General features: G+C 39.2%; 1 protein-coding gene across 7 annotated transcripts in view; it reads right to left on the reverse strand.

Moving 5' to 3' along the window:
* Positions 1 to 78: 78 nt before the first annotated feature.
* LOC136437819 (protein virilizer homolog) overlaps positions 79 to 26366 on the reverse strand; it is a 99077-nt gene continuing 72789 nt past the window's right edge. For 2 of the 7 annotated variants that reach the window (XM_066432312.1, XM_066432309.1), the window contains exons 40-46: positions 21497 to 21583; positions 14558 to 14575; positions 7452 to 7559; positions 2712 to 2814; positions 2338 to 2393; positions 1969 to 2071; positions 79 to 275 (exon numbers count right to left, since the gene is read on the reverse strand). In XM_066432312.1, the coding sequence (XP_066288409.1) occupies positions 206 to 275; positions 1969 to 2071; positions 2338 to 2393; positions 2712 to 2814; positions 7452 to 7559; positions 14558 to 14575; positions 21497 to 21583 (545 nt within the window). In that variant the 3' untranslated portion in view covers positions 79 to 205. The remainder of the gene's footprint in view (positions 276 to 1968; positions 2072 to 2337; positions 2394 to 2711; positions 2815 to 7451; positions 7560 to 14557; positions 14576 to 21496; positions 21584 to 26366) is intronic. The other 5 variants (XM_066432310.1, XM_066432311.1, XM_066432313.1 and 2 more) reach the window with 5 other exon arrangements.

The following is a 26366-nucleotide window of genomic DNA, read 5'->3' on the forward strand; positions in this document are numbered from 1 at the left end:
TCTTTCTTCAAACAAAATTGCTTTGAAATAACATCCTCTGAGATTTGTTGTTAACAAGTCCTTCCTCCAAAAATCCAGGGTGCACCAGGGTCCCTTCCTTGGGATTTTATTGACAGATGCACGATGTTTGAGGAGTATATGTAATTGTTGAGAGAGTATGTGTGTGAGAGCCCCCCTCCCCCATGTGTGACCTTGAAGGCAGGTTCTATCTGGTGAAGGATCTGGCGTGTCTGTCTCTGCCCCTGCTGTATCCTGGACTGGGTGGTGGCAGGAACCTGGATGGATATAGATACAACACTAGAGTTCCACGACCTCATACCTTCGCCAAATGATTTTAACCTTTATGACTGACGTATTAGGAGTGTTTCTCATCAATCATAAATCATACCAGTTGATTGTCTTAAAATATAACATGTCCAAAGTATGAGTTTAACAAATTATGAGCTTAACAAAGAAGGTTATGCTAATATTTATCATCAATTATGCAAAGGAGGTCCTTATTAGCATAATTTGATTCAACGATGCTCACATTCACATAACGTCCCGATGCCATAAAAAAGGATTAAATGTATGAAATTGCCGTCATTTGCCAGTGTGGAATAATAGAAGTTACTCATTAAGTATGCAAATAAGGCCCACATTTGCATATTTTCTATCTATTAACAGTCCTCTCTTCCTCAGTTACAATTTGAATGGTCATATCATGGAACACAGTGGATTTTTAAAGTTGCCTCATTAATTATGCAAATTGGAATCTGATTTGCATAATTATCATCCAACCATACTAAGTATCACCCAAGCTATCCACATACCAAAAATCATGACCATCCATCAAGGCCATCATGTTATAGTATTTTCTCATTAATTATGCAAATGAGGTCTTCATTTGCATAGTTCATATCAATTAATATTTCTCTCTTCCTCAGTTACATATGTCACATGTTTCAGAGTCCTATCATGGACTTTGGCGGATGTATAAACTTTCCTCATTAATTATGCAAATTAGATACTGATTTGCATAAGAAGTATCTAATCATGTACATCGTCACTCAAGCTATTTACCTACCAAAAATCATTACCATCCATCAAGCCCTTTTTGAGTTATTCCCTTTCAAAGTCAGATGCAAAACCTGCTCCTGCAGTTCCAAAAAAGCCGCTAGGGGGCCCAAACCCACACCACTTACTCTCTGTCCAAAGATCTATCTACCACTCAAAAATCAGTTCCATAGCATGTCCAGAACACGAGATATCAAAACAGGAAGTTCAGCTGCAGTACCATAAGAAGCCGCTAGGGGGCCCAAAATCTAATCATTTTCAGGTCTCATCAAAACCTACCAACATACCAAATACCAAGACAATACTTCAAGGCATTCTCGAGTTATTCTGTGCCACTACAAACAAAACAAACAGACAGACAAACGCTACCCTCTGCATAACCTTCTTGGCGAAGGTAATAACATAAGATCGTCATCATCCTGGATGTTTTGCCAACCTTGATGATGCATACAATTTGTGCTGACCACTTTTAGGTGGTCCCTTAAAACTGATTTTTCCCATCAACACAAGATATAGAATCGTGTCTAAAACGACCACCTGTCCATGTAGACCAGGATTTATCAGTCCTCTGAGTGGTCGTTTTAGACAGTTTTGACTGTACTAGACTTAGTATTCATTCTTTTATCAGTAGAATACCAAACAAAAAAGCTGTGCTTTTCTTTCTGTATTTCATATTAAAATCAACACAAAACAACACAAAACATGTTTTTGCCCACGAAATCAGGCTGAAGGTTGAGAATTTCTTAGACTGAATATTGTTGGCTTTCTTGTTGACTAGTTTTACTTCAGATCTACATCTCAAATGACGTTGGTGGCTACCGCAATGAAAAAAAAGAAACTTTGTTGATGTGAGACTCCAGTTGAGAAGAGAGTATTTGTCTCTTCACTGAGAGAAGTATCTTGTCTGCTCACCTCTGGTTGTTGTCCTTTTCCCTGGGTCCGGACCAGTGTCCCCCACGCATGCCCCGCCCACCACCTCCGCCCCCACGACCCAGCCGACCCCACCCTTCACGACCTGAGGAAACAACAGACACTTGAGTCATGAACACACGGTTTGGAGGTAATATCTATTATAATCCACTTGCTTGAGTAACTGCTATTTGGTGTATCTTATTACCTGGATGTCTGACCTTCATCGACATTAGTATTATTACCTGGATATCTATCCTTCATCAATGTATAGTATACATGGACATGTTGTATGGTAGGTTCAACAGTGTCATAACTTATACCTTCCTGTTGCTGTGTTAGTAAGTATTCAACAAACCTTGTAAGACTCACCCTTACCTCTGTATCCCCCTGGTGATCCTGGTGGGCCAGGCGGTCTGCTGTCATGTCTGGGACAAACACAGGGAAAGGAGTTACACATTTATTTCATTCACATTTATTCAATATGAAGTTCATGAAGCCCTTTACTCCAAAACAGAACATTATATGAGAATGAATAAAAACAATAATAAAACAATAAAGTGACAGAAATTAAAACTAACTTAAGGGCTGGTCTTTCTACAAAAATCTGCCTGTAGATTTGATATATAAGTATGGACGATATCACTTTCTGTATGTCTTATCCTATCCAAAATATGAGCTGATCTACGCACCAAATCTGGACAGGTAATAGAACACAGAAAGACAACCAGCATCAGTGTACTTACCCCCTGCCAAAACCTCTGTGTCCAAACCCCCCGTGTTGTTGAGGGGGGTCCCTGCCCCCCCACTGGTTCCCCCTCGACTGTATGTTCCCCATGCTTGGCACTCCTAAAGAACAAAAGAGTACAAACATGGTGAGATGGTGTTCTGCTTTAACTTCTGAAGTCACCTGTTAACCTCACACTCACATCCCTACAATGCACAATCTCCTTTTCCGTGTCTAGCATTATAAGGCAACCATCTGTAATACATGTAGCTGGTAACAAGTGAAGCTAGCACAACAGTATAGACCATATTATATATTCTCCAAGCAGAGGTTTTGATCAGGGGGGTTAGTAGTGGCCGGGATTCCACGAGTAAGGGAGACGTTAAAAACCCCGGCCACTATTATATTCATATATAAATTTTCTGTAAAAGTATATGCAGACAAAACGTCTTGAAGTTCACTCTAGATTACCGTATGTGTCACTTGTATCAATCTTCATGTGATTGTTAGACCTTAGATTACAAGTAAACTGATGTAGCCAGTACACATACACATTGCATTCCCCATACAAAACAGGACTTCAACAGCTAAGAAAGGAAAATCTCAGGATATCACCTGACAAAATTCCTACAACACTTTCTGCAAGCACCTCCAGCACTATGGAGAGACTATTCATCAGAAGATTTAACTGCTGAAGGTGTGCGCTGTGCTGGATTAGGACTAACACTTAGCACTAACACCACTCTACAGATTGGGCTTACACAGGATATGGAGGAAGTACGTATGCTACATAAGATACCCACAGGAGACAAGCACACTCAAATCAGTCAGAGTCAGAACAAAGGCGCCATTCCGTAAGCTCGGAAATGGTTGTTTCACCAGAAACAAAACTAACTTCTGCTAAGTGCTGCAAATCTCCACTCATACCATATGAGCGTGTAGCTGTCTCAGCCGACGTTAGACTGTACAAGGATCAAGAGAGTAGGGAGAGAAGAGTGCCGTCAAATCCTAGGCGAGCCGTAGATGGGATGTAAAGCTGAGGGATCTCTCTCGGCTAATGCACAAGACTCTGCGAATTTCCACAACCACAACTATGTGTAATACTGCCCACAGGAGACCAAAGCCGACTGTCATCAGTGAAAGATTATGGTTATATCTTACACAAAGCTTACTCTGTTGCTGCATCAGCTGATACATTGTACATCAATGGGGCACGGAAAATGAAAAGCCAAAGATAAATGCTTTACTGCTGTTGGCTGCTGCACAAGAGTAGTAATGGGAGTATGTGGGCTACAACTTTGTCAATACCAGGCAAAGTACTGAGGAAAGTGCATGCAGCATCCGCAGAGAATATGACAATAATATGAAGGATTCAGGTTTCACAACTAGAGACACCAGAGCTGAGACATATAGAACAACGGAAACACAAACTCTAACCCCATGAGTGAGAAGTATAATCAATCAGGCTTGCTTCTGTCCAAACAAACGTCAAACTAGAGAGACTTTGACAGGCCAGGTTATTGATGACTGTGTTAGCGCATCTCGTAGGGCCACGTTGGCCTCCGATTGGATTTAGCTACATTTCCTACTTCCTGTCATGACATATCATGCTATCTATATCTATAGCAGTACAATACAGTTCATTGAATCTCGTCTGCTGTACCACAAATCTTAATCTCTCATGTTCTTTAATTTGTTTTCTGAATCCATCTATGAGATGCTGTAAGTTAAGAAGAGGAAGCAACCTATCTCCTTCAAGTTGATTCACTGCCATGTCTTAACCACTACAATTCCTCTTGGATAGCAGCAAAGAATGTTACAGAAGAATGACCTCTCCAACATTCAAAACAGGCAAAGACAAAAAGCTGTATGCTTCAGTAGTTGAATTATTATCAACAACTGGCAATCACACCTCAGGACCAAAAGGTACAGGGTTTGAATCCCACCGCAGCCATTTATGTTCTGTATCCTGAAGACTTTAATCGTAGAAGTTGCGGTGGGCGTTCAACCACCAATCTCACAATCTTGTAAAGCCATACCTTGAGCAAGTTAAAAACACCCCACGCTTATTGATAAGAGTAATGATACACCCCGACATGCAATGGCCAGAACCTATAGTATCAACTGTTGCCATCTCACAGGCTAGCCCCTTAGTAATGGCCTTCAGCTAGTTAAAGTTGGCAGCTTTGGCAGCATGTTGGGGAAACCATTAGCTGAGGATAAAAAAGGCCAGAAGCTATTCCATTAACATTCAGGCTAGGCTGAAGGCAGGCTTAAGAGTCTGACAGGGGATGATTATATCATGCCAGGGCAGCACTTTGCATTGCTGAAGGATATGACACAATCTCTAAGATTCAGTACCTAATAAACTGCCAGTCTGTCACTTATACATGCATAGAAAAAGAAAGCTGTCAAAAATTACCACAGAGGCTTATCGCATTATGAAATCAAGTCAGGATTCTATATAGTGTATTTTCTGAATCTGAATTGGATAGCCGGTATACCTGCCCTTTGGTTTGACACACATGCAGTGCCGGCTGGCTGTATCGCTCCTAAAAACTTGTCCTACCTCAAACATTAACTTGACATCTAAACTGTAACTGCCAAAATAAAGAGGCCCGTACTATGTGTATTTGATGACCACAGGCTCCATTCTGTGACAGTTTGTGGGACTATATCTATATCAAACTGAGCAATTCTAACAGTATTGTCTCCATGCCATGGAATTCATTCTGCTTGGAAGGCTAGGCTATGGTCAGGAATAAGACAATCTAGACAAAAACTAAAGTGAGGGCAGTTGCCGGTAAACTGTAATGCATTGTCTGCTTTTAAATTGGTGGTTTGGGGAATGTTCATTTTTATGTCCATGGTTTTCACAATGACCTCTCCACTGCATGCCGCAGTCGGCCTATTTTCAAGACTGCCTTATTGCTCAGGTTCACAACCTTCGGTGGTTTGAAACCGTAATGGGTGTTTTGGGTACAGGAGATCAAGAATCAATGGACTTATAACGGTGGTATATTCTACGGTGTCTCTCCCAAAGCGACGCCTCAATGGTCTTTCAACACGAGTTGTTCACGGAAAACCCATTTGGAGTGTAACTGTCCACAAAACAATATAAAATCAATGTGTCTGGTCCATGATAAGGGTCACAAGTGGCTCTCTTTTCACGGCTAATTGTACAAGAATCCTCTGAAGAGAATATTACTTTGGAAATTTTGGCCCCAAGCATGACCACTTTGCAGGGAATCCATAAAATGAACACATGCCATTAAAGGTCTCGTATGTCTTGTAAAGCCTTTGTGACACATAGACGACAATGACCTTCCAAACTTCTCCAGACCATGGTTGGGAGGTATAGTCACAAGCAAGGTCATCTGTGGTGAGAGTTAGTTGGCATGGTTGCCTTTTACTCTTTATATGTCGTCTGTACTTTCAGACTATAAATTTTGAAAAATCAAAGTCAGGATAGTCAAATTCTGTTTGGATACATTCAGAGGAGTAAACTAGAGCTAGAATAGGATGGATTCCAGGCTACTTGCACCACAAACCTCGTTGCGAAGTAGTCAGGACCAATTCATGGGAAGGTCCTGAAAGTGTGACAGGCATAATGTGCCCCTACACCAAAGGCAGAATTTTACTATCTCTTCAATGATCTAAAAAGCTATACAGGTGCAATGCAGGGTCAGCAATGCCAACACTGGTAACAACTTCAACCAAGCTTACAACTTGATCTTTATCTCTGTTAACCTTAATATCTAAAGTTTTCCCCTAGGGAATCGATCTAAGGGCAAGATTATATCCTAAACACCTTTCTATATGCACATATCAGCATCTGTAGAGCCAGTATAACCGCCATTTGGCATAACACACCGGCTTAGAATGAACTGCAGATATGAACTGCTGATAAACAACATGAACTTTGTGACAGACAAACTGCTGAACACAATAGTTGTAAAGAATATGTGACTTAAAACTTTAAAATGCCCATACCTGGAATGGTGATGGTATTCATGAAGATGGTACATAATACAACCTACAAGTATGTTGTAAAATGTATATCTAAGGACTTGTTCCTATCAATCTCACTACATGTACAGTATATGATTGTGATTGTCTAATTGGGAAACCAGAACTTTTGCCTTACCTGGAGGTAAATAGATAAAGACATAAAAAGTGCAGCAACTTGTAACAATGAACTACAACAGACAGACAGTCAACATGCTTGTGGAACAGATACTGGGATGCAACGACTGTCAGTCACAAGCACACTTACTGGACAGAAACAGAGAAATGGTGCTAGAATGTAACAGTGTCTTGTACAACTGAGACCAAAGTATTTTGAAACAGTTACAAACACTATCATGCAACAACACACAGCAAACTAAATAGATAAATCCCATAGCCCATCCCACCTTTGTCAAATCGTAGATATACAAAAATGAAAATGCAAGAGTTTTACAGACATGCAGCCACTCTCTGATTGGTCAAACAGCTAATTGCCATGCTATCATTGGTTGAACTGCTAATTGTGATGGGCAGTCAGGATGGGTCTATTGTTCCAAAGAGTAAACATGCAAGGACCCATGTGCATCTGTGAAGTCACACTTGGACAAAACAACATTTTTGAATCAAGCAAGTCAAAGAAAAGAAGAAAAAACATGCAGAACACTTGGACACAAAAACAGATGAATGTTTTCGAACCAAGCGAGTCAAAGGAAAGGAAAGAACATGCAGAGGAAGAAGGTCTGCACTGAACTGAGCTTGCGCTTGGTGTCCTCGTGGTTTTGGTCCCGTGCAGCCATCTCATCCAGGTTGGGGAGGGAGGACTGTACATCCTGTACCACCTCCTTAACGGTGGGGTTCCCTGGGGGAGGAGACAGGAATAATCACACAGACAGGAGCACACCGGACAGGAGAGGAGCAACAGGTGTCTGTGACACAACAGGTGATACATTGGCTGCAAACCTCAGCAGAAGGACATGGAGCTATAGTAAGAGTTAGACAGTGGCAACATGAGGCCAACCAGTCTAAGTATAACTACCAGTATTAGCTGTAAAAAAAATGTGTTATGAGTTCACACTTCTCATCAAAAGGAGCATCTTAAATCTAAAACAGCTATTGCATATTGGACACTTAAAGAACATCACATTTTGTAAGAGTTGCAGTCCTTCATGAGGTACAATATATACCCAGTCTCTTCAACCATTATGACAGCAAAATCAGCCTCATTACTCAGGTTGATCTGGCTTGTAGACATTTGTCCATTACCACACTCCTTCAAATCTCAAGGGCAATGTTAATGTATTTATAAAGGTTTTAGATATTGTAAGTTCCTTAGCATAAAGGTTGTTGTGTCAGTGAGAGCTTACAGACAGAGACAAGTATCACAACAGTTACTTAAAACATGGACAGACACTGGAAACTTGGAAAATCACATGTCTAGTTGTTGCTGAATGTGCAGTAGAATAAGCACAGAGTACTGTACAGTTACTGTACTATGCAATATGTCAATTAGCCAGTTCACGGTTTGAGGTGGGAATGTGCAGTATGATCAAGGAGGTTTCCTTGGTATGATGCACTGTGGGTCTTGCTTCACAGTTGAAGGCTCCTGCAATACATAAAGAATGGCCCGGGGGCCTTCACTTTGACATATTACCCACATTGCACCTGACTGTGGATGCGCACTTGAAAACGTGAAGTAGCTTAGAAAGAGCGTGTCTCCAAGGATTTCTACCACAATGTTTATAGTTATAGAGAAATTTGACTTTTGATTAAATATGATTTCCCCAAATCACTGTGTTTTGACATTTAAAAGACTAGTTTTGTATGATTCCCATTGTAACAGAGGGTACTTACAAAGAGTTTTACAAACATCTATGATGTATACTTCATTGGGTTCTGATTCCTTAATGATAACAGTCTATTATCAAGATAAGAGCTCTCCCTTTTTCTAATCCATTCAAACCATGTGAAACATTGACATGGTAATAGAATTGTGCCATTCGAATTCCCTATTGTGCCTGAAGTATTCTTAACCAATTGACTGGAAATAATGAAGCAATTAATCACCTTGTTCATTCATTTGTCCCTTGAGCCCAACAAGCACCTTTTCACTGTAACTGTACCATTACAAATCTGACTCAATCACCTTGCTGTTATAATTGAGCAAGAGAATTAATACACCATGGCTTATTGATTGAAGTACCTAAATAACTGTCAGCCTTTTTTTGTAACAGGTGAAGAAAAAAGAAACTGTAACTGTTACAATAGTATTATCAACTATGTCTTCATCAATTTTGCAAGAAGAGCTAGTTACATGTAGATCCATATGGATTACCCTAAGATGGCAAATATCATATTCCACATCATGAATATTTTCATAAGTTTTAGAAAACCAGGGAAGTATTCATAATGTTGAAATCACATTCAAACTATTTCCAAAGTATCAAATATCTTACACAAATATAATTACAAACATTTGTAAATAATGACAATAACAACCCTCTTGGTGACATGGATTGCAATTTACTTAGAGCCTAATGTAACGTTAGAGACATATATTAGACACTTAAAATGGTAGGGCAAATCCTGGAAAGGAGTCAAATCTTGGACACAAGCCAAAAGATGTCAGAAAAGAAAAAGGAAACTTAAAGCAGTTAATCCTTTTGACAGCTCATTCATGTTGAGAAAAATGAGCTGTTGTGAAATGTGCACAACAGATATGTGAGTACCGAAAGTGTCTGAACTCTCTTGTGCAATCACCCAATGCATCCCACAGGATATACAGTAGCAGGTTTCTCTTTGTGGAGAAATAATGACAAAAGCTCCACTGGGCGGGACTGTTGAATAATTGGGCAATCACTCCATTACGCTTCATTTGCTTCTGAATCAGTTTCGTGATGCGGGTCAACCTGAGAGGCGATGCGGGTCAACCTGAGATGCCGTATGTTCAGTCACAACTCTTTCGATAGAGACTTCCAAGGTCCTGTCGAGGGACAGCCAGCGTATGCTGAATTGATTGCTAGGGAAATTGAGACAACGTGGCGTGGAATTTACGGAGGGAAAATCGATGTGAAGATCGGTCGCTACCTTGTTCCTGTATCCGGGTCGGTGCAGACCAATTACACGTTAAGCTCTGTGTCGATTTGTGTAGTGATTACGAAGATTGCTTCAATGGGGAAATGCGAGGAACTTACCCGGGACAAATAACACAAGATCCCTTCTATTAACTTTACCGTAAGGCCATGTAAACTTGATTTGATAGATGTAAACATTAATTAAGACCTATACACACAGGTAGCCTCCACAGGGCAGTATGGATCATAGAATTTGATAAAATGAACAATTGGCCAGTTAAGTGTCAGTCCACAGTAACATCGCTTGCCTGTGGATGAAACCCTATGGTGGCTACACTTTCCTGGCAAACATTCTCCATATATTAAAGCTGAAGTAGTTAGTCTGGTAGAGACTAACACACAGGTACATGTTGGTAGTAGTTTGTAGTACACTGTAGAATGTGATCTTTTTTCTTATTTCACAGTAGATCATTGCAATCCATAGTGATTATAGAGGAGTCAAGCAAATGCTCTCAGCAGCGTGAGTAAGTGTGAGTATGATTATAGATCACATACAACAGTCATGCTATGAACCATGGCATTAAGCACCTGGAAGATCCCAAGGACAAGAAAAAAAACGAGAAAAAACTTTTGTGTTTCCAGTTTCCCGACCAACACTAGCCTTTGACCTACAGCAAGGGACATAAAATTTTCAATGTGACATCTGATTGATGAAAATTCAATATAGAATCCTTTTACTGGTCATGCAAATTTTGCTTACAGACTTCAGATTAAGGCTTATTAATATAAACAGTTTATGTATGGATGTATAGTAAACATTGCACTTCTTTGTTCAGTTCATCAATGTACATGTACTTGTGCTTGTACAATGTATATCTGTACAATTACAACATCATGTTGAAAATACCAGTGTCCTGATGCATTCCAGTTTTACATTGTTAAACTGTATTTTGTTGAATCAATTTTTTTTCAGGACCGTAACCTGTAAACACGGCATTTCTTTTCTTAGGCCTATAAACCAAAGAGCTATGCTCAGGAGAAATCAAAGGACTATGGGGGTTTCTATCAATAGATGTACATGGAAAATTGTAAAGTGATATGTGCCTTGATGAAGCAGATACACCGTACAGAGAAGAACCCATTCTCAACCTTATCAGAAGTGTGTAGGCCGATGATATAGTGGCCAGACTTAAGACATCAAAGGTAATGCAGCGTTACATTTTTATCTTTATCGAAGTGTGCTTAGATAATGTCTTAACTTGCAATCTTATTCTTTATTCTGGGTCGGCTGAAAAGACACATTATGTATGAGTCATTTGATGACCCAGCAATTATGATCTGTCTTCCATTTGCTGGAAGATCCTTGCAAAAGAACTCCCCATTAAGACCATGAAAATAAATTCTGATGTAACTGCCTGGGCCAAGCAAGAAGTATAGCTGCAGTGGCTGTAGATTGTTTTTACAGTGCTTAGTTATGTTACTTTGAGTGGTCACAAAAGTATTCACTGTCTTAAATTAACATGTCAAATTAGATCAGATAGGCAGACATGTGGTAACATCTAACATATACTACATGTAACATAATTCCACCGGGGTACATAATTCTGCCACACAAAACATGCGTCCCAACAGATCTCCAACCTAATGTCCCCCAGTGTAATGCACTCCTGTATATCTAAGCTGTGTATACCTGGGGGGTGCTTGACTAGAGATCTCTCAAACACACTGGTTTTTAAAGTGGCGGATTTATGTAAAGCGGCAGATTGATATTAGAGGAGGTTACAGCTACAAATCACTTAGTCTATACCTCAGATAGTACTTCACAAGAAAGCTGAGGCACACTATTTGCAAGTGTATATAGGAAATTGCTGGAGAATCCTGTGAAAACTTTTGACACCAAATTGTCACGGACTGACAGATTGTCCTGCCACTTTCAAGCAAAATAAATCGGCCAATATAAACTGGGGCAGCACTAAAGCATCTACTATCTCTCAATCTGGTCCACTGGATGAGAAAGACCTTTGAACTGAGGCCTCTTCTGGCACTCTTAAGTGCCTGGAGCTCACTGTTGTCACACTCCTACATTTGTAGTTAATCTCTATGTAGATTTTTCCTACCAAGTGTCATAGTATCTGATGAGTAGTTTCATTAGGTTGGTATACTGGATTCTTATCAGATTCTACACAACCAAGATGTTTTGTCAGCTGGGTGCTGTGTGTTATGGAAGTATTTTTCTAGCTAAAATACTGTCCATTGGGCCACAGCATGTAAATTTTATGTATGACATCAACACGCTCACTAACTTTCTCCTGATTTTGAAAAAAAAGTCCCCCTTGCGGGATATGGTTGAACATGATGAGAAAGTAACAACACTTTAGCCATCATACGACTGTCTTATGGAGAGAAATAATGGAATGTACTGTACTTAATCATTTATTGCATAACACCTCTAACAATCCAAAAAAGTACTGAGCAATAGGGGAAATCTTTAACAATAGTAGAACCAAACTTAGCAAAAAGATTGATAGCCTGGCAGTTATGTAAATAGCTTATTGAGCACTACATTCCCATCCCTGCAATGCCTCATCATGCACTTTTCACCAAAAACAGACTTCCCTTGCCTTTCATGTGCTGTCTACTATAATTTAAAAACTGTGCTTGAAAGGCTTCAGATATTGTTGAGCATCCCTCTGGGTAGCCTATCAAATGACGGATCATCCTATGACTAGTTCTAAGTGGTCACATAAATGGACCTCTATAATGGATGGATTCCGGTCTATAATGTCCGACATAAGAGTGATTTGTTCAGAAGAGGTAAAGGAGAACCAAAGTGAATGTTTTTTATGTTTTTCTTTCAACCTAATGGAAGAAGTTTAAAGTCTCTTTTATAATACAGATGGCTTCTTTCAGTCAATACGGACTGTGATAAAACTCTAACTGATATCAGCCCTACAGCTATGGCTTTGGCTATAAGTGCATCTATTTATATGCTAGCATTTATGGAGTACTTTATGGTACACTGCAGTGATGTAAATCTTAAAGGTCAAGGGACATATTCATGTACATGTAACATGCACTGCAGAGTATCCAACATAATTTAAAGATGCCTAACCCGTTTGAGCTTGGGCAATCATCTAGTTTTCAGTGGCGTGGCGTCGTATTGTCAAGTGGCTAGGCTAGAAGACTGGAAATCAAGAGGTTACGGGTATGATTCCACCCATTTGTGGCTAGATATTGTATCCTTGGGAACGGCACTTTACCCGATTTCCCTCACTCCACCCAGGTGTAAAAATGGGTACCTGACTTCGGTTGGGAAAGTAAAAGGCAGTGGAAGGAGAAAGATGGGTTCTGCTCTCCAATACCGTACCCAAGACATAGTGGATAACAACCAACTGCTAAAATGGCCTCAAAAAGGCTATAGCTATGGGACTACCTTTAGCTTTAAGTGGGATTATCAAAGTTAAAAGTTTCCATTCAACTCAAGTTTGGTACACAACCTCTGTTCGATATATCATTGTATCCTACATCATTGGAAAACAATTAGATTCACTTGTCCTGAATCTCTTCATTACACATCTATAAAAAAATAATCAAATTGTCTGCGGCAGTCAAATCCATAACAATATTCTACACAGCTTTCCATAAAAGTTAGATTTCCTATTATCAAAATGATGACTTAGAATTGTGAGCATTCCAGTTAACTATAAGATTATGGTAGAAGAATTCTGACCATTACAAAAACACTTATTCTCAAATCACTATATTCAAGGAAAGTAACATTATTAATTCAGGAAATGGCTTTGTCATTACTTGATTACTATAGAATATAACCCCAAGCTTTACTACAATGATCCCTAAAATCCCATCAATGTTCTGTACAGAACGATATATGTCTGGCTTCACAACACTTTCATCAAAGTTTATAATGGATTTCCAGACGAGAAAGTAATCTACAGAAATCACGTTATGGAGCAAACTCTCAGATGGACCCCATACATTTGATATGACAAGCCATTACAAATCCAATGTACAACTGTACATGTGTGTGTGATTACTCTGCACCAGATTATTTCCCAATAACATTCACATATCAAAAAGAAAATGTATTTCTACTAGCCGGTAAAATTAGATCTCAAACTTTCCCCACGGCCCAAATTGGATTCAGAGATGGAGTCTAGTACAAATGTCACAGGTAGTCACTGATGAGAAATAGTTAGGTATGTATCAGTGTTCATCACTGAGGCTGCCCAGTCGACTTGAAAAAGAATCTTGCCTTTTGAGCGAGCCAAGTTTTTGCTTCACATCGAAGAATGAAGTTTTTTTTTTCTTACATAAAGTTCCAACAAAGACTACAAGTAGTATAAGGTGCTATTATACATCATATCAAGTAGAATTGTTGAGAAATAAAGTTACATAAATACTTTGAAAACATCAACACAGGATTGGCATTTTGTTGCCTTGTGAGCAACCCAAGTTTTTGCTTCACATCTAAGAATGAAATCAATTTTTTTCCTTCATATAAAGTTCCACCAAAGGCTGTACAAGTTCTAAAAGGTGCCATACATTGTATCAAGTAGAATTGTTAAGGTATAAAGTTATATACATTGCATGTAACAAACATCAACACAAGCTTGACAGTAAAATCTTTCTCTTCAACTCTTCTGTTCATTCATACTGTAAATCATGAACGTTAGTGTAACAGTTTTTACAAGACAGATAGAGACAGTGGCAAGAGAACATAGAATACAAAGCAGCTGCAAGAGTGAAGAATGAGTGATTGTGTTACCTTCGGCCGATCGTGGTCCTTCTCATCATCATACAGGTGTGACAGCACAGGTACAAACACACACAGAACAACACACATGGGGAGACATGAACGTTTATGCATGTCACATCAATGGTTCTTAGACTTTTATAGATGTTCAACAAACCAAGAGAAACAAGCCTGACTGCCCTGACAACATAATGTACTCATTTTTGTTTCACTCTCATCCAATTCTTTGAAGCAATATCTCCTTACAAATATCTTACACCGAATGGTGGTTATACCAGCTATATAGATAAAGACACCTCACCATGATATAGGAAAGGGCTAAAAAATACACACAGAACTTTGCCTTCTGTCCTGTCTTTTTTTCCGTTTTAATCTAAGAACCATGATGTTAGAATTGGTGTATAGACAATGGCATTGTAATGTTAGATGGGTGAACATTTCAGATGTTTATACAAATGTTTTCTCACAAAAGTTTCATGACAATGAAAGAAATGATAAAAGAAATATTTTTGAGACAGAAAAGAAAGTACAACCAGAATTAATCAAAACATCAGAAAATGCCACTTTAAGTCTTTTATAAAGCCTTTGGGTGCTGAATAAGATATAGCATGTTGTTATGAATTCTGAACCCACAGCATGATTTACAATCTATATTCATATCATATAGAATTCTGAGCACCCGTCAGCAGATCTAGTGAGAGATTGCAAAATCCCCAAGGCACACATAACACGTGAAATACATTCCTGTATGTACATCTGTTTCCAATGGTGGCGATTTATCATCATGCCTATACTTTGGATACACTTGAACATACATCACATCATGCACATCATTAAGACATAGCACAAAAGTACATGAGAGCTATAACATACAGAATGTATGTCATAGTCATGAATAAGGTTGGAAGTCAGGGAAGTAGTGGATAGTTGAAGACTTAACGGGGGGTGCCGAAACATATGACGTTTTTTCACGCGCTCGAACTAATGGCGCTCCATTGCTGGTTGCCAGAGAATGGTCATGTTTTAATGAATGATTTTTGAACACATTCATCTAAAGACCATACTTGGACAAGAAATGTATTCATACTGTTCATGGGCCCTTCACGCTCCGCGTTACATGCGGAAGACGCTGTGAGACATTTTCCCGAATGTACCTTCTGATTTAGTGCTACGCCAGATAGTGTGCCTAACTTATTACGTTTTGGTAATTTTGCTCTCTTCGGAAGTCGGTGATGAAGTTAGGGAAATGTAAATAGGGTTTGAAGTCTGCTATATTATAGCTTTCCTTTGACCGGAAAATTTTGACTGTGCACTTCTAACGTCATGAAAGAAGGGCTATATCTAGCGCATCCCAGCTCATGTTTTCACGGGAAATAGGCTACTACGCACTTTGCGCGCAGCCCGACGTACGTCTGGCGTGCAACCCGACTTACAAAATCATTACAAAAAAACGACACCGCTTACATCAACAATACTCCGTCTACTTATTAGGAAATATCTTCGCCATCTCTCTATTCAGTTTCCTTTCATAGACGGTAACAATCACATGTTAGAGCGTTACAAAGCTGTGCGTTGAATCGCCGTCCGCCACCATCGCGGCCCCAAAAAATGGCGGGAAAACAACGTCGCCAGACGGCAGTGATGTTTACGTTGTTTTCTTTGGTCCGTTTTCTTCTCAACAAACACTTAAAGACCCAATTTTTTGTGTTTTATGAAGTTATATTTCTTATGTGTATGATAGTTGTATATCTGCTTGGCACAGGTTTATATTATGGTGCCGGGCCGTCTAGCTACGCAGTGACCCTCTACTCAGCGTTGCCATCATTATTGTCAAAATATTATTCTCGACAAAACAAGAAATGAATATGTACACATATGTTTTGAATGCAAATAACAGTTATGTGCATGAACTTGGTTTATTTACCTTCCTTATGAGCATAGTCAGTGGACACAAACACGGCGTACTTATGCATAATAAGATCACTAAAAAATCTGTCACATGTTAGGGTGCGTCATAAGTTAGGGCAACCCCCATTATATATACATGTAGCCTACTGGTATGTAGGACACATAAAGCCAGTTGTGAAAAATGGGGTGACCAAGTTTCTACCAGCTGTCAATAAATTCTAGGGAGTTGTCAGAGAAGTAAGAGCTTTGGTTTACGGCAGTTATAGAAGCATCCCTTTATGTGGAGATATGTCATACGAGAAGACAGCATTTCTCCGGATATCATGTCATGAGTATCAAAAAGTCGTGGAAAGATCAGTATGAACTTTCAAATGGAAAATATATGTCTTTCTAGGGTATGTAATGATGGAGTAAGTGATATGATCTGTCATACACAAGCCCATATACTTATAGAGCCCATATGAAAACCATGATGATTTGTTCGTGATTTATTTTGGTATGTGAACATCCCTATGTGGGAATGAAAGGACTCAGGAAAATGATGGTCATGATGTACACATGAAGCTCCAAGGAGACTGCAGAGAGTTTTTATGATAGCAATAAACAGAATAGGGCAGCACTTGGATGTGCTTCTAACCAGCGAAAGCCTTCTTTATGGGATTCATCTGTCAACAGTAGAACGTTCAGCACCAAGGACAGGCATAACTTCCCCAGCATTGGCACAAGACAAACATGTGTATCTAACTTGTCTGAATTAAGTGCAAAGAGATGGGAGAAAATAAGAAAAGTCATTTTCATAAAAAAACAATGTATATAACAAATGTACATGCTTTGCTTTTGGCTATCAAACTTCAAAGTGACTTATGAATGAAAGCCATGGCCACTTGGTCATTTAAGACAAAACTTTTGCTTAGAATGATTTTTTTCTGAAGTACCAGTAATACAGCCTGCCAAAATAAAACATCACTTGTATGCAAATAATGTTCATCAAGCAGTTTATATTGCTACAGGGTGCAGGGGTCGCAAATTGCTGGGATCACGCACACACAAAAAAAATCACAATTCAAAACTTGGCTTGCATTGGATTGGATTCTATCGGGTTGGAAAAAAAGCAGGAAGAGTACCAAACTCTCAAATTTCATAGCCTGACATGTTGTTGTAAGTTATGCACGCTTCCTTGGTTCTGATACATCCTGTGCCCTGAATGATGAAACAGGGCTCCCAGAGCAAAACCAATAAGAAGCGACACCTTATATATGCATGATATGACTTTGCCATTTGTGATATTGGGTGCAGGAATTCCCCCGAGAACCTTGTGAAGGATTCTTCATCATTGAATGTCTCTATTACATGGCAAGCCCCACAAATCAAGCCCTTTGAAAAGTAGTCCATCAGCACCAGAATTTCAGGTTCCAAAGGTGTTTTTGTAATGTCCATTAACAGAAAGATTCATGTGTTTTTAAATCAAGCATGTCTGTGGAGAGATACCCTAGGCTTTTCTCTTTCAAGGATTCCTTTTCCAAAAAAGCTGTTTTAACCTTGACCTCCTAATGCATCTTCTATCAAAAAGTTCTTAAGGCAGTCTCAGGAGTTTTACCTTGATATTTTGAACTGGCATTTCATATAAAACGGGTGGAAAACATTGCTGTTGATAGCTGTCAAGGAAAAGCCAAAGTGACTGATACTTGGAACTTCATCCACAAAGACGATCACTTAATGATGGAAAACCAATGTCTTTCCTTTTATTTCCTCAGTAAAGGCCTTCAGTTTAAAACTAACCTTAATCTATGTTTTTTTCAAAAATCAATGTGAGTTTTCATCTACCCTTTGATATGGTGCGTAGAGTGGAAATTCCTTTCAAATAGAAAGAAGAACTCATTTAGATTGGTGCTTACCTAAATTTCATATTTCACCAATTCAGGCTCCAATATTTGATCATGCAGCTAATTTTTGTACATGAAAATCAAAATAAAAAATTGCAAGTTTTCTTGCAAGCACAAAGATTACCCTTCAAGTTTGCAAGCCTTCAAGCATGTGCATCAATTTCATCAGGCACTGATGCATATTTAAGTGGTGATGTGCACTGCCGTGCAGAGTGCATTCTGCCTCCGAGCTTTAACTCGAGACAGGCTTATGTAACAAACACCAGGGATCAGCATCAGATATGCAACGTTACTGTTTAAAAAAGCCTGTCCTTGGGCAATGGTGTCAAATCTAATCATCTTAGATTGATACTAATACATCTCTCCCCTCTGAGAATGACCTGAGGGTTTCTGTTGTCGATGAGTGCAGGGTGGCATCGATTTTAATAATCAGGAGACTGATTCTCCCAACAGAGATGTTCAGCACAGCCACTAATGACAGATTATACTGTCTTCCAATAGCTTTCCTATATAGGAAGCCTTAGCTCACCCAATCATTGGAAAACTTTTTTTCCAGCTGCTGGTGACTCAATTGTTTTGTCTTCAGGAAACTTTAATATGATTTATGTTCAGTACTGCATCATGTGGACCTATGTTTATGAAGAAATTATGTGGTGCTCGCCCATGCAATCATTGGAAAACTTTTTTTTTTTTCCAGTTGCAGATGACTCAAAATAGGTGACTGAAATATTTTGTTTTCAGGAAACGTATCATGACTTGGGTGCCAACAATACTACATCATGTGGATCCATGTTTATGAAGCCAATGATCTGGTTCCTTTCAGAAAGAAGCTGTGGCAAAAACCCGACTTGTGTTCTTGGCAATCTGCCATTTGGTTGAGTGTTCATGTAACCGTTGAGTCGGGGTATTTGTGGCCTAGAGTGAAGTGGCATTGAAGCTTTGCCCATCCAAATGGAGCTGCTGGAATCTGTCAGGATTTTGTTGAAATAACTTGCCTACAGCAAACAAAGTCAAAGCTGGTGTGATTTCATCTCTGATTGATAGACAGTCTATGGCACTTTTCCCAGAAATCAGACAGCATTTTGCTGCGATGGCATAAAAGTGATGTGCTAGCTTGAGTGTTGCAAAGTAGTATAGAGGCAGCTTTTATTGCATGGTTAAGTAAAAAGAGTACCTTCTAAAAAAAGAATATGGCTTCTTCATAAACCTTATATGACTTTTATTGCACTTGATTCTCTGATCTGGTTTCTGTATGTTGGAAAATGAAAATGAATTTGTTTTAGAATAGATCATGATTCTTTTCATAAGGATAGGAGGATGACACATGGATTTGAAAGAAAATGCCAGCTTTGTTGTGTTATTCTAGAATCAATCATATCATCTCTGACCTACATTACATTGTAAGGGAATGAGAGGGAATCCAAAATTTTGTTTGGAAGAAGATCCATTCTTTGATGTTTTTTATGGGAGCGGCAGAGTGGCAGTTGATATCAAGTAACCCTTTGAAGAAATGGAAAGGGTGTGCGGGTATGGGCACATTTGTTTGCAAATTGTGGCTCCCATGGGAAACATTAATATCAGTGCAATTGCCCCAGCTTCTTTGTTTTAGCAGTGAAACAATATAGACTATCTCTGGTCTAAGTGCCCTTTTGTACTGCATGCAACAAAAGTCTATCTAGGTTACAAATATTAAAAATCTTTTTGAAGTTGCAGATCACATTGAAATTTTCTCCAGACATTGTTTAATATAATTGTATTATTTTGGTGAGCCTGGCAGTGCAAAGCAAAGACATGCTCAAGATTAGCTAGCTGTTACAAAATGTTACATTCTCTGTAGCAAAATTTTGTGACCATTGAAGACATTACGAAAATCTGCAAGTTAAAAAATGACACATACATTTCTTAATGTATAAGGCAGTTGAGGTGAATGCCAAAAGTCTATCCTAGACAAGACTTTGTACATGTATATAAGGTATGTGTGTGTGTGTGTGTGTGTGTGTGTGTGTGTGTATGTGTGTGTGTGTCTGTGTGTGTGCGTTTTAGTCCCAATCCAGAATAAAATGCACTCTGCATGCATGAATATGTATCAGGACTCAGGAAAGAAAATGGTCCAGGAATGATTTCATGACTGTGAATTTCTACTATTCCTGTCAAGATTTTTGACTGACAATGGCAATGGCAATGGTACAGCATAATCTGAATGAAATCTACCGATGAAAAAAACCTTTTCAGCATACATAATCCTAACACTACATCACAATTTCATGAAATAGATAAGACCAAAACTAAGACAACATGGGGAAATTAATGGTACCTGTACTTTCAATGGACTTCAAAATGCATCCCAACTGATTCAGCTGAACCATGATGTGGTATCTAGGTTGATTATGATTGACAATATCATGCTATACAAAGACTTCATAGACCTGGCTAATTTCAAATTCATTGAAACCACCGCTGTGAGTAATGGAACCAATTTTAAGACTCAGCATCAGAAATGGAAATTCCACTGATTGAGGTTGATAAACTCATACTAAACAGTCGTGTCAGATGAAATATTTATGAAGCCCCGGCTAATCTCTTGGCATGAAAACCTGCTTCTAGGGCAGATTTTGCAGAGGAGGAAATTAGTGGGTAACCTGGAAAAACCCATTATGTAGCAATAGGGAAAATTACATGTACATGTATGGTGCGTGTCAGCAGAAAAAGCAATTAGGAAGTGAAAGGTCTCTCTATGTGGGTCAGACATGGACAGGAACGAAACCTGTAAGATGTAGCAGAAACAGAGCAAGCAGTTTGTTCTGTCAATTCCCGTTGCCGTTGTTGGTAAAAAAAAAACGGTCGAAGAAAATCATATTGAACAGTTTTTTGATACAATAAAATCAATTGACTGCTCAAAAATAGAAGATGACAAAGACCAAGGAGGGAAGAAGGAAAGAAAGGAAGAAAGAAAACAGAAGGAAGGAAAGGAAAGACGACAGTGCTAAAGCAGGAAGTTGATACAAAGATGCAACACATATCTTTGATGAAATCTTCAAGCAAATTCACCACATCCGTGCAAAAACAATCAGACTAGTACGGACACGGATATCTGAGCACCCCGACACACAGAGAGGCAACAGGCATGCAACAACACAGGAGGAAAGTAGAGTGACTGAACTGGTCTCCCTGTGGTCCTGAGTTCGTGAGCCTTGAAGCTGGTCCAAGTTTGGGATTTTGTCCTGCATGTTGCCCATTTTGAGGGTACCTGGAAGAAACCATGATTATGATGCACATGTCGGATTGCATACAGAAAGGGATAAAGCATTTAAAAGGGAAAGAAACAGGGTCCAAATGCAGGCACTCTTTGATAGAATACAATGAAATGCTTACATGCAAAAACATAGACTTACATACAGTATGTAGTTTTCAAGCAATGTCTTCTTACTTAATGGAAAAGTTGAAAGAAACAATAACTGCCATTCATACAGCTTTACAGAAATTTTACACAAGCCTCCATCTACAAGCCTGACAGCATTTGTATACTTGGGCCTCCCACAGAAAAAAAAATGCCCTAGCATAACATATTGCTCAAGAAAAGCATTAAAAGGCTAGGATGTGACATATCTGAGTACCCAAAACAGAATGATACAGTTTGGCTGTGATGATCTATTGATGATAATGTCGATGTCCTGGAGATAACCGATTGCACGTTACAACATTTCTGAACACCGCAGAATAACACAAACGTGCTGCTACTCAAAGCACCTACTGAAGCTACAATAACGTCCGAGGAAGATGATAATACAGGAAATCATACGTAGGAAATATCTCCTTTTATGGGATTACCGATTGTCATCTAGAGTCCTATCTCTTTGTCTCCTACACAAATAGGAGTGACTGAATAGTGTCACCAGAAGGACTGCCCTCACCTGTCTAGCATGACCACTGGTCTTTCTTCTACCACAAAAGAACTCTCCTTGCCAAGATGCAAATTCCTGCCACAGGCTGTTTAAGATGAAGACATTTCTTCACACTATCCAACTCCTGGTTCAATCAGCACACAGACATAAAGCTAGCAGTTACTCAACTTACTGCGACACTGGCGGCAACCGAATCAGGTTCTTGAGGGATTGCAGTATGCCAAACCCGATCTCAATGAGCATACACACTGACCCACAAGCCTAAAAACATTCGGACCAAGTCCATTGCAAAAACTTTTGGGGGGAGGTTGCATTTTTTAAAACTTTTGAATCTAAGTTGCAAAACTGAAATCATGGAATATGGCTGTGTGATACAAACTAAGTTATAAGAGAAAGGATAAGAACTTACCTATAATACCTGTCAAGTTTAACTAATAAGAATGTAAAGAACTGGTTTATATCGACCTCCCCCCCCAAAAGTAAAGCAGAAATAGGATAAGCCTATTTTCTTATCAACGCTGACCTCAATCACTTGCCCATTTTCAGATACTGCACAGAAGGGATATTGATGGCTCAGCAACAAGAACAGTCGAATCAGAGTACTCCAGGGAGAAATAATATATCCCTTTGCCGCCACCTTCAAGAGAAATTACACACAACAGTCTACAGACTGCATAAAAAAAAACAACGATTGAATGGTGCCATAGTTCTGAGGAGAATAACAAATTTATAGTATGCACACAAGCACAGTCTGTTGGGAATATGTCTAATCTGCCTTTCATTAAACTTCCTTCTTGTTAAGCATGACAAACAACTGTCTTACCGTACATACAGTCAATCCTGTCCCTTCCCTTCATAGAGGGACTACCTTCTTTATCTAAATGGGATAAGTCTGTGCCAAAGTTCTTAGAGTAAATGAGCAGAGAGGATTAAACCAGATTACCACAGAAATATGAGTTACGTTTGTATTAATATTTATGACAGCTCGTAACCACCTAAGATCAGAGAGGGTTACAAAGCATACGATAAATGCTTCCCCTTGGAAAAAAATCAACATGCAATTTCTTGCTCGTTGATAATACAAGAAAGTACAAATTTGAGGAGAATTCAACTTTAAGGTAAAATTAAGAATTTTGTTAGTGTTTGAACAAAGCAAACTTACATGTGTACAGCATGTGACTGATATAGATTTTTATGCCAGTATTGGGGAAGCCTGAGTAAGTGATATACAGTACAAGAAAACGGAGCCAGCTTGTTTGGCCATGTCAACTATCCAAGCAATAAAGATCCATCATCTTCCTCCGTTTATCTCCCCTAACTGCAGGGCAGGGACTAATGCAATTGGTCAAGTGGGGAACAAATACAGCGTGTCACTGCAAATAAAAGGCACACAATAGCAGCAATTACCGAACTGGCATATTACTCCTTTGCAGGCCATCGGGGGTGCGACGACAATATGATTTCCCCAGCAAAAAAAAAAATGGCCCCGATATGTCAAAAATCGCGAATCAGCTCTCCCAAAAAAAAATCAACGCCAGCGCCGCCCATAAGGCCTGCAAAGGAGACAAGCATAGCCCAACCTTTAAGTTTCCTCTACTCCCATTGAACCACTGATCACAAAACAACTCTATTCACAGATAGTTTGACTGATGTTTGACAGAAGGGACGGAGGGCAGAGGTTTGTGATGATGAATGGTTCAGCACAAGTCATCAGTGAGTGTGTATGCGTGTAACAGTCTCCCGTGGGGCTGCAGTCAAAGCACCAAGGAATGGGCACTTCTTTTTATCAATATACACTTTTCGGTGATTACTTCCTTGTACTGGTGCATGTTTTCGGGAGAACTAAATGCCTCAGGGACTAATGACAGGCAACGTTATCAGTTATAGATGGAGACATACTGGTCCATTGTATTTTGAAAAATGATAATGGAGAATCTCGAGAAGATGGAGAGGTACCAATTTGAAGGACCTGTTTTGTCTAGGAAAAAGAAAACTCCCACGCATAGTCCAAACTAGTAATAGATAAAAATCCAAGCTTTGCAGACCTACTTTATCATGACAAAGTAATGTGAAATCAATGAAAAGAACATTATGTTATAACAAAATATGCTTTGTTTTGAGAAAAGTACATTGTTTAAGTTAAGACCTTCTTTGAAAGCATACTGAATAAGATCAATAACATTCTGACACATTCAAAGCACCATCATAAAAAAGATAACTCTTTTGGTATACATAGTCAACAAGTCCTTTCTAACACCCCCTTGCCTCTAGAGGCTGCGACCACAGAGCAACCAAAGATTTAAAGGATTCTTAAAATGTTTTGTGTATTTTGTTGTCTTTTAAATTATACTTCTACATCTTGAATCATATTCCAATTATGACATCAAGATTCCCTCAAATCAAATTCTAGTTGCCGTACAGTTGCTCAGCAATCACCAGGGAAAGGGAAAGGGGGCCTAAAGGTCAGATTTTCAACACTGTCGACAGCAGTAGTAACTGTCATCAGTGTCATAACTTGAAGGCTCCATAAGTAGATAAGTCTCCCATACATATGCTTTACCATAAACTAAGTAACAACCTAAAGCCTTCCCATAACATTGATGATACTTCCTCCAGAACGTCTTAGTTGCCCTGGTTTCAGAGCCTGGCTAATCTCTCTACCCTGCAGAACTGCCAGTCATAATGCAGGGCTCGAAATACCACTTTCATGTGCAAGTTTCAGCACGTAAAATATTTGCCGTGCATGTTATTTCAAGAAGACCTGCACTGGTGCAAGTTACCACCAGTAGAAATCTATCCCCTTTCACTCATGTAAATTTTCACTCCAAATGAAGAGTCAGTGTGCTCAAACAAATTACACATTAATCAAGCAACACTTTGTATTCCTTTTGAACTTATATTCAATCCAATGCATTTTTATGAGTTTCGGACACATTTAGTGGCCTTGAACCCAGCGATTTAAAAGTCGCCATTTTGGGGCTTCGCACTTTCCCGAATATGCAAAAAGTTTGTTGTGCAAGTAATTTTTTTTTGGGTGCAAGTCATTTTTTTCACACTGCACCAGTACAAACCCAAAAATGTATTTCGAGCCCTGTAATGCTGTTCTCATAAACAAGTCTTACCCATCGTCACCATCCATCAAAAGGGATTACTCTGTGAGACAGATATGCATCTGCTGGGTGCAGTTTCAGCATATGCAGAGGTTTCTCTCAACAATGTCTAGGATGAATTATTAATCCCAGCACCGGAAATTTTGACAAGCTTCCAACTAGGAAATCACACAGAGTAAATGGCACGAGATGGTATCAAACAGCGCAAAGTGTAGAACATCATATTTGAATCTGAATTGGTCTGCCACTAGAACTGCCATTCAGCGTAACACACAAATGTGGTGGCAGCTGGCTATATCCCACATGAGCCGTTGTCACATCACCTAAACCATTCATATCTAACTCTTTTTACTGTTTAAAGCTTAATCTAATACAGAGGCACCTACTGTTATTTGATGACAACAGGTTTCATTAATATGTAATGTGACTTTAGCACCCCAAATGGATATTAAAATTCTATGATTTGTTCAAGTGATTTCAATCTATGTTGACACCAAGATTTTTTGAGACAAACCAGTATGCATGCCTTTGGACATGTTAAGGTGAAAATATAGTAATATCATAAAAGCAGAGGGCAGGGAGGAAAACTTGATTATGACTGTAATCAAACCATAAAGGCTTAAACCTGGTCCTCAGGCTTTGCTTTCATTATGTTCTTCTTCCAGTTAAGTGAATCTAGAAAAAAACAAGAAGCAACAAATTAAATTGAGCTGGTTTCTTTTAGCTAGTAGATAAGGCTTATCTCAACCTTTCATTTTGTATTCAATCCACTCAATTAATGGGACCACAAGTGAAAGTTTGTGCAGTAAAAATCGATATGTTGGGTGGGTTTGTGGCCAACCTGTGGCCAGCATCCTTCCCTTTTAAGCACCCACACAGCCGACCATGTCCTACCGACTTTTTTCAGACCATGGTTTGGGGTAAGTTGTGAGCAAGATCACCTGTGGTTGGGAGTTGGTCGGCAAGGTTGCCTACTAGTCTTTAAAAGTCGTCTGTGACATATTTTGACAAATCAAAG

The sequence above is a fragment of the Branchiostoma lanceolatum genome, chromosome 7 (genome assembly GCF_035083965.1).
Source record: "Branchiostoma lanceolatum isolate klBraLanc5 chromosome 7, klBraLanc5.hap2, whole genome shotgun sequence".
Taxonomy (NCBI): domain Eukaryota; kingdom Metazoa; phylum Chordata; class Leptocardii; order Amphioxiformes; family Branchiostomatidae; genus Branchiostoma; species Branchiostoma lanceolatum.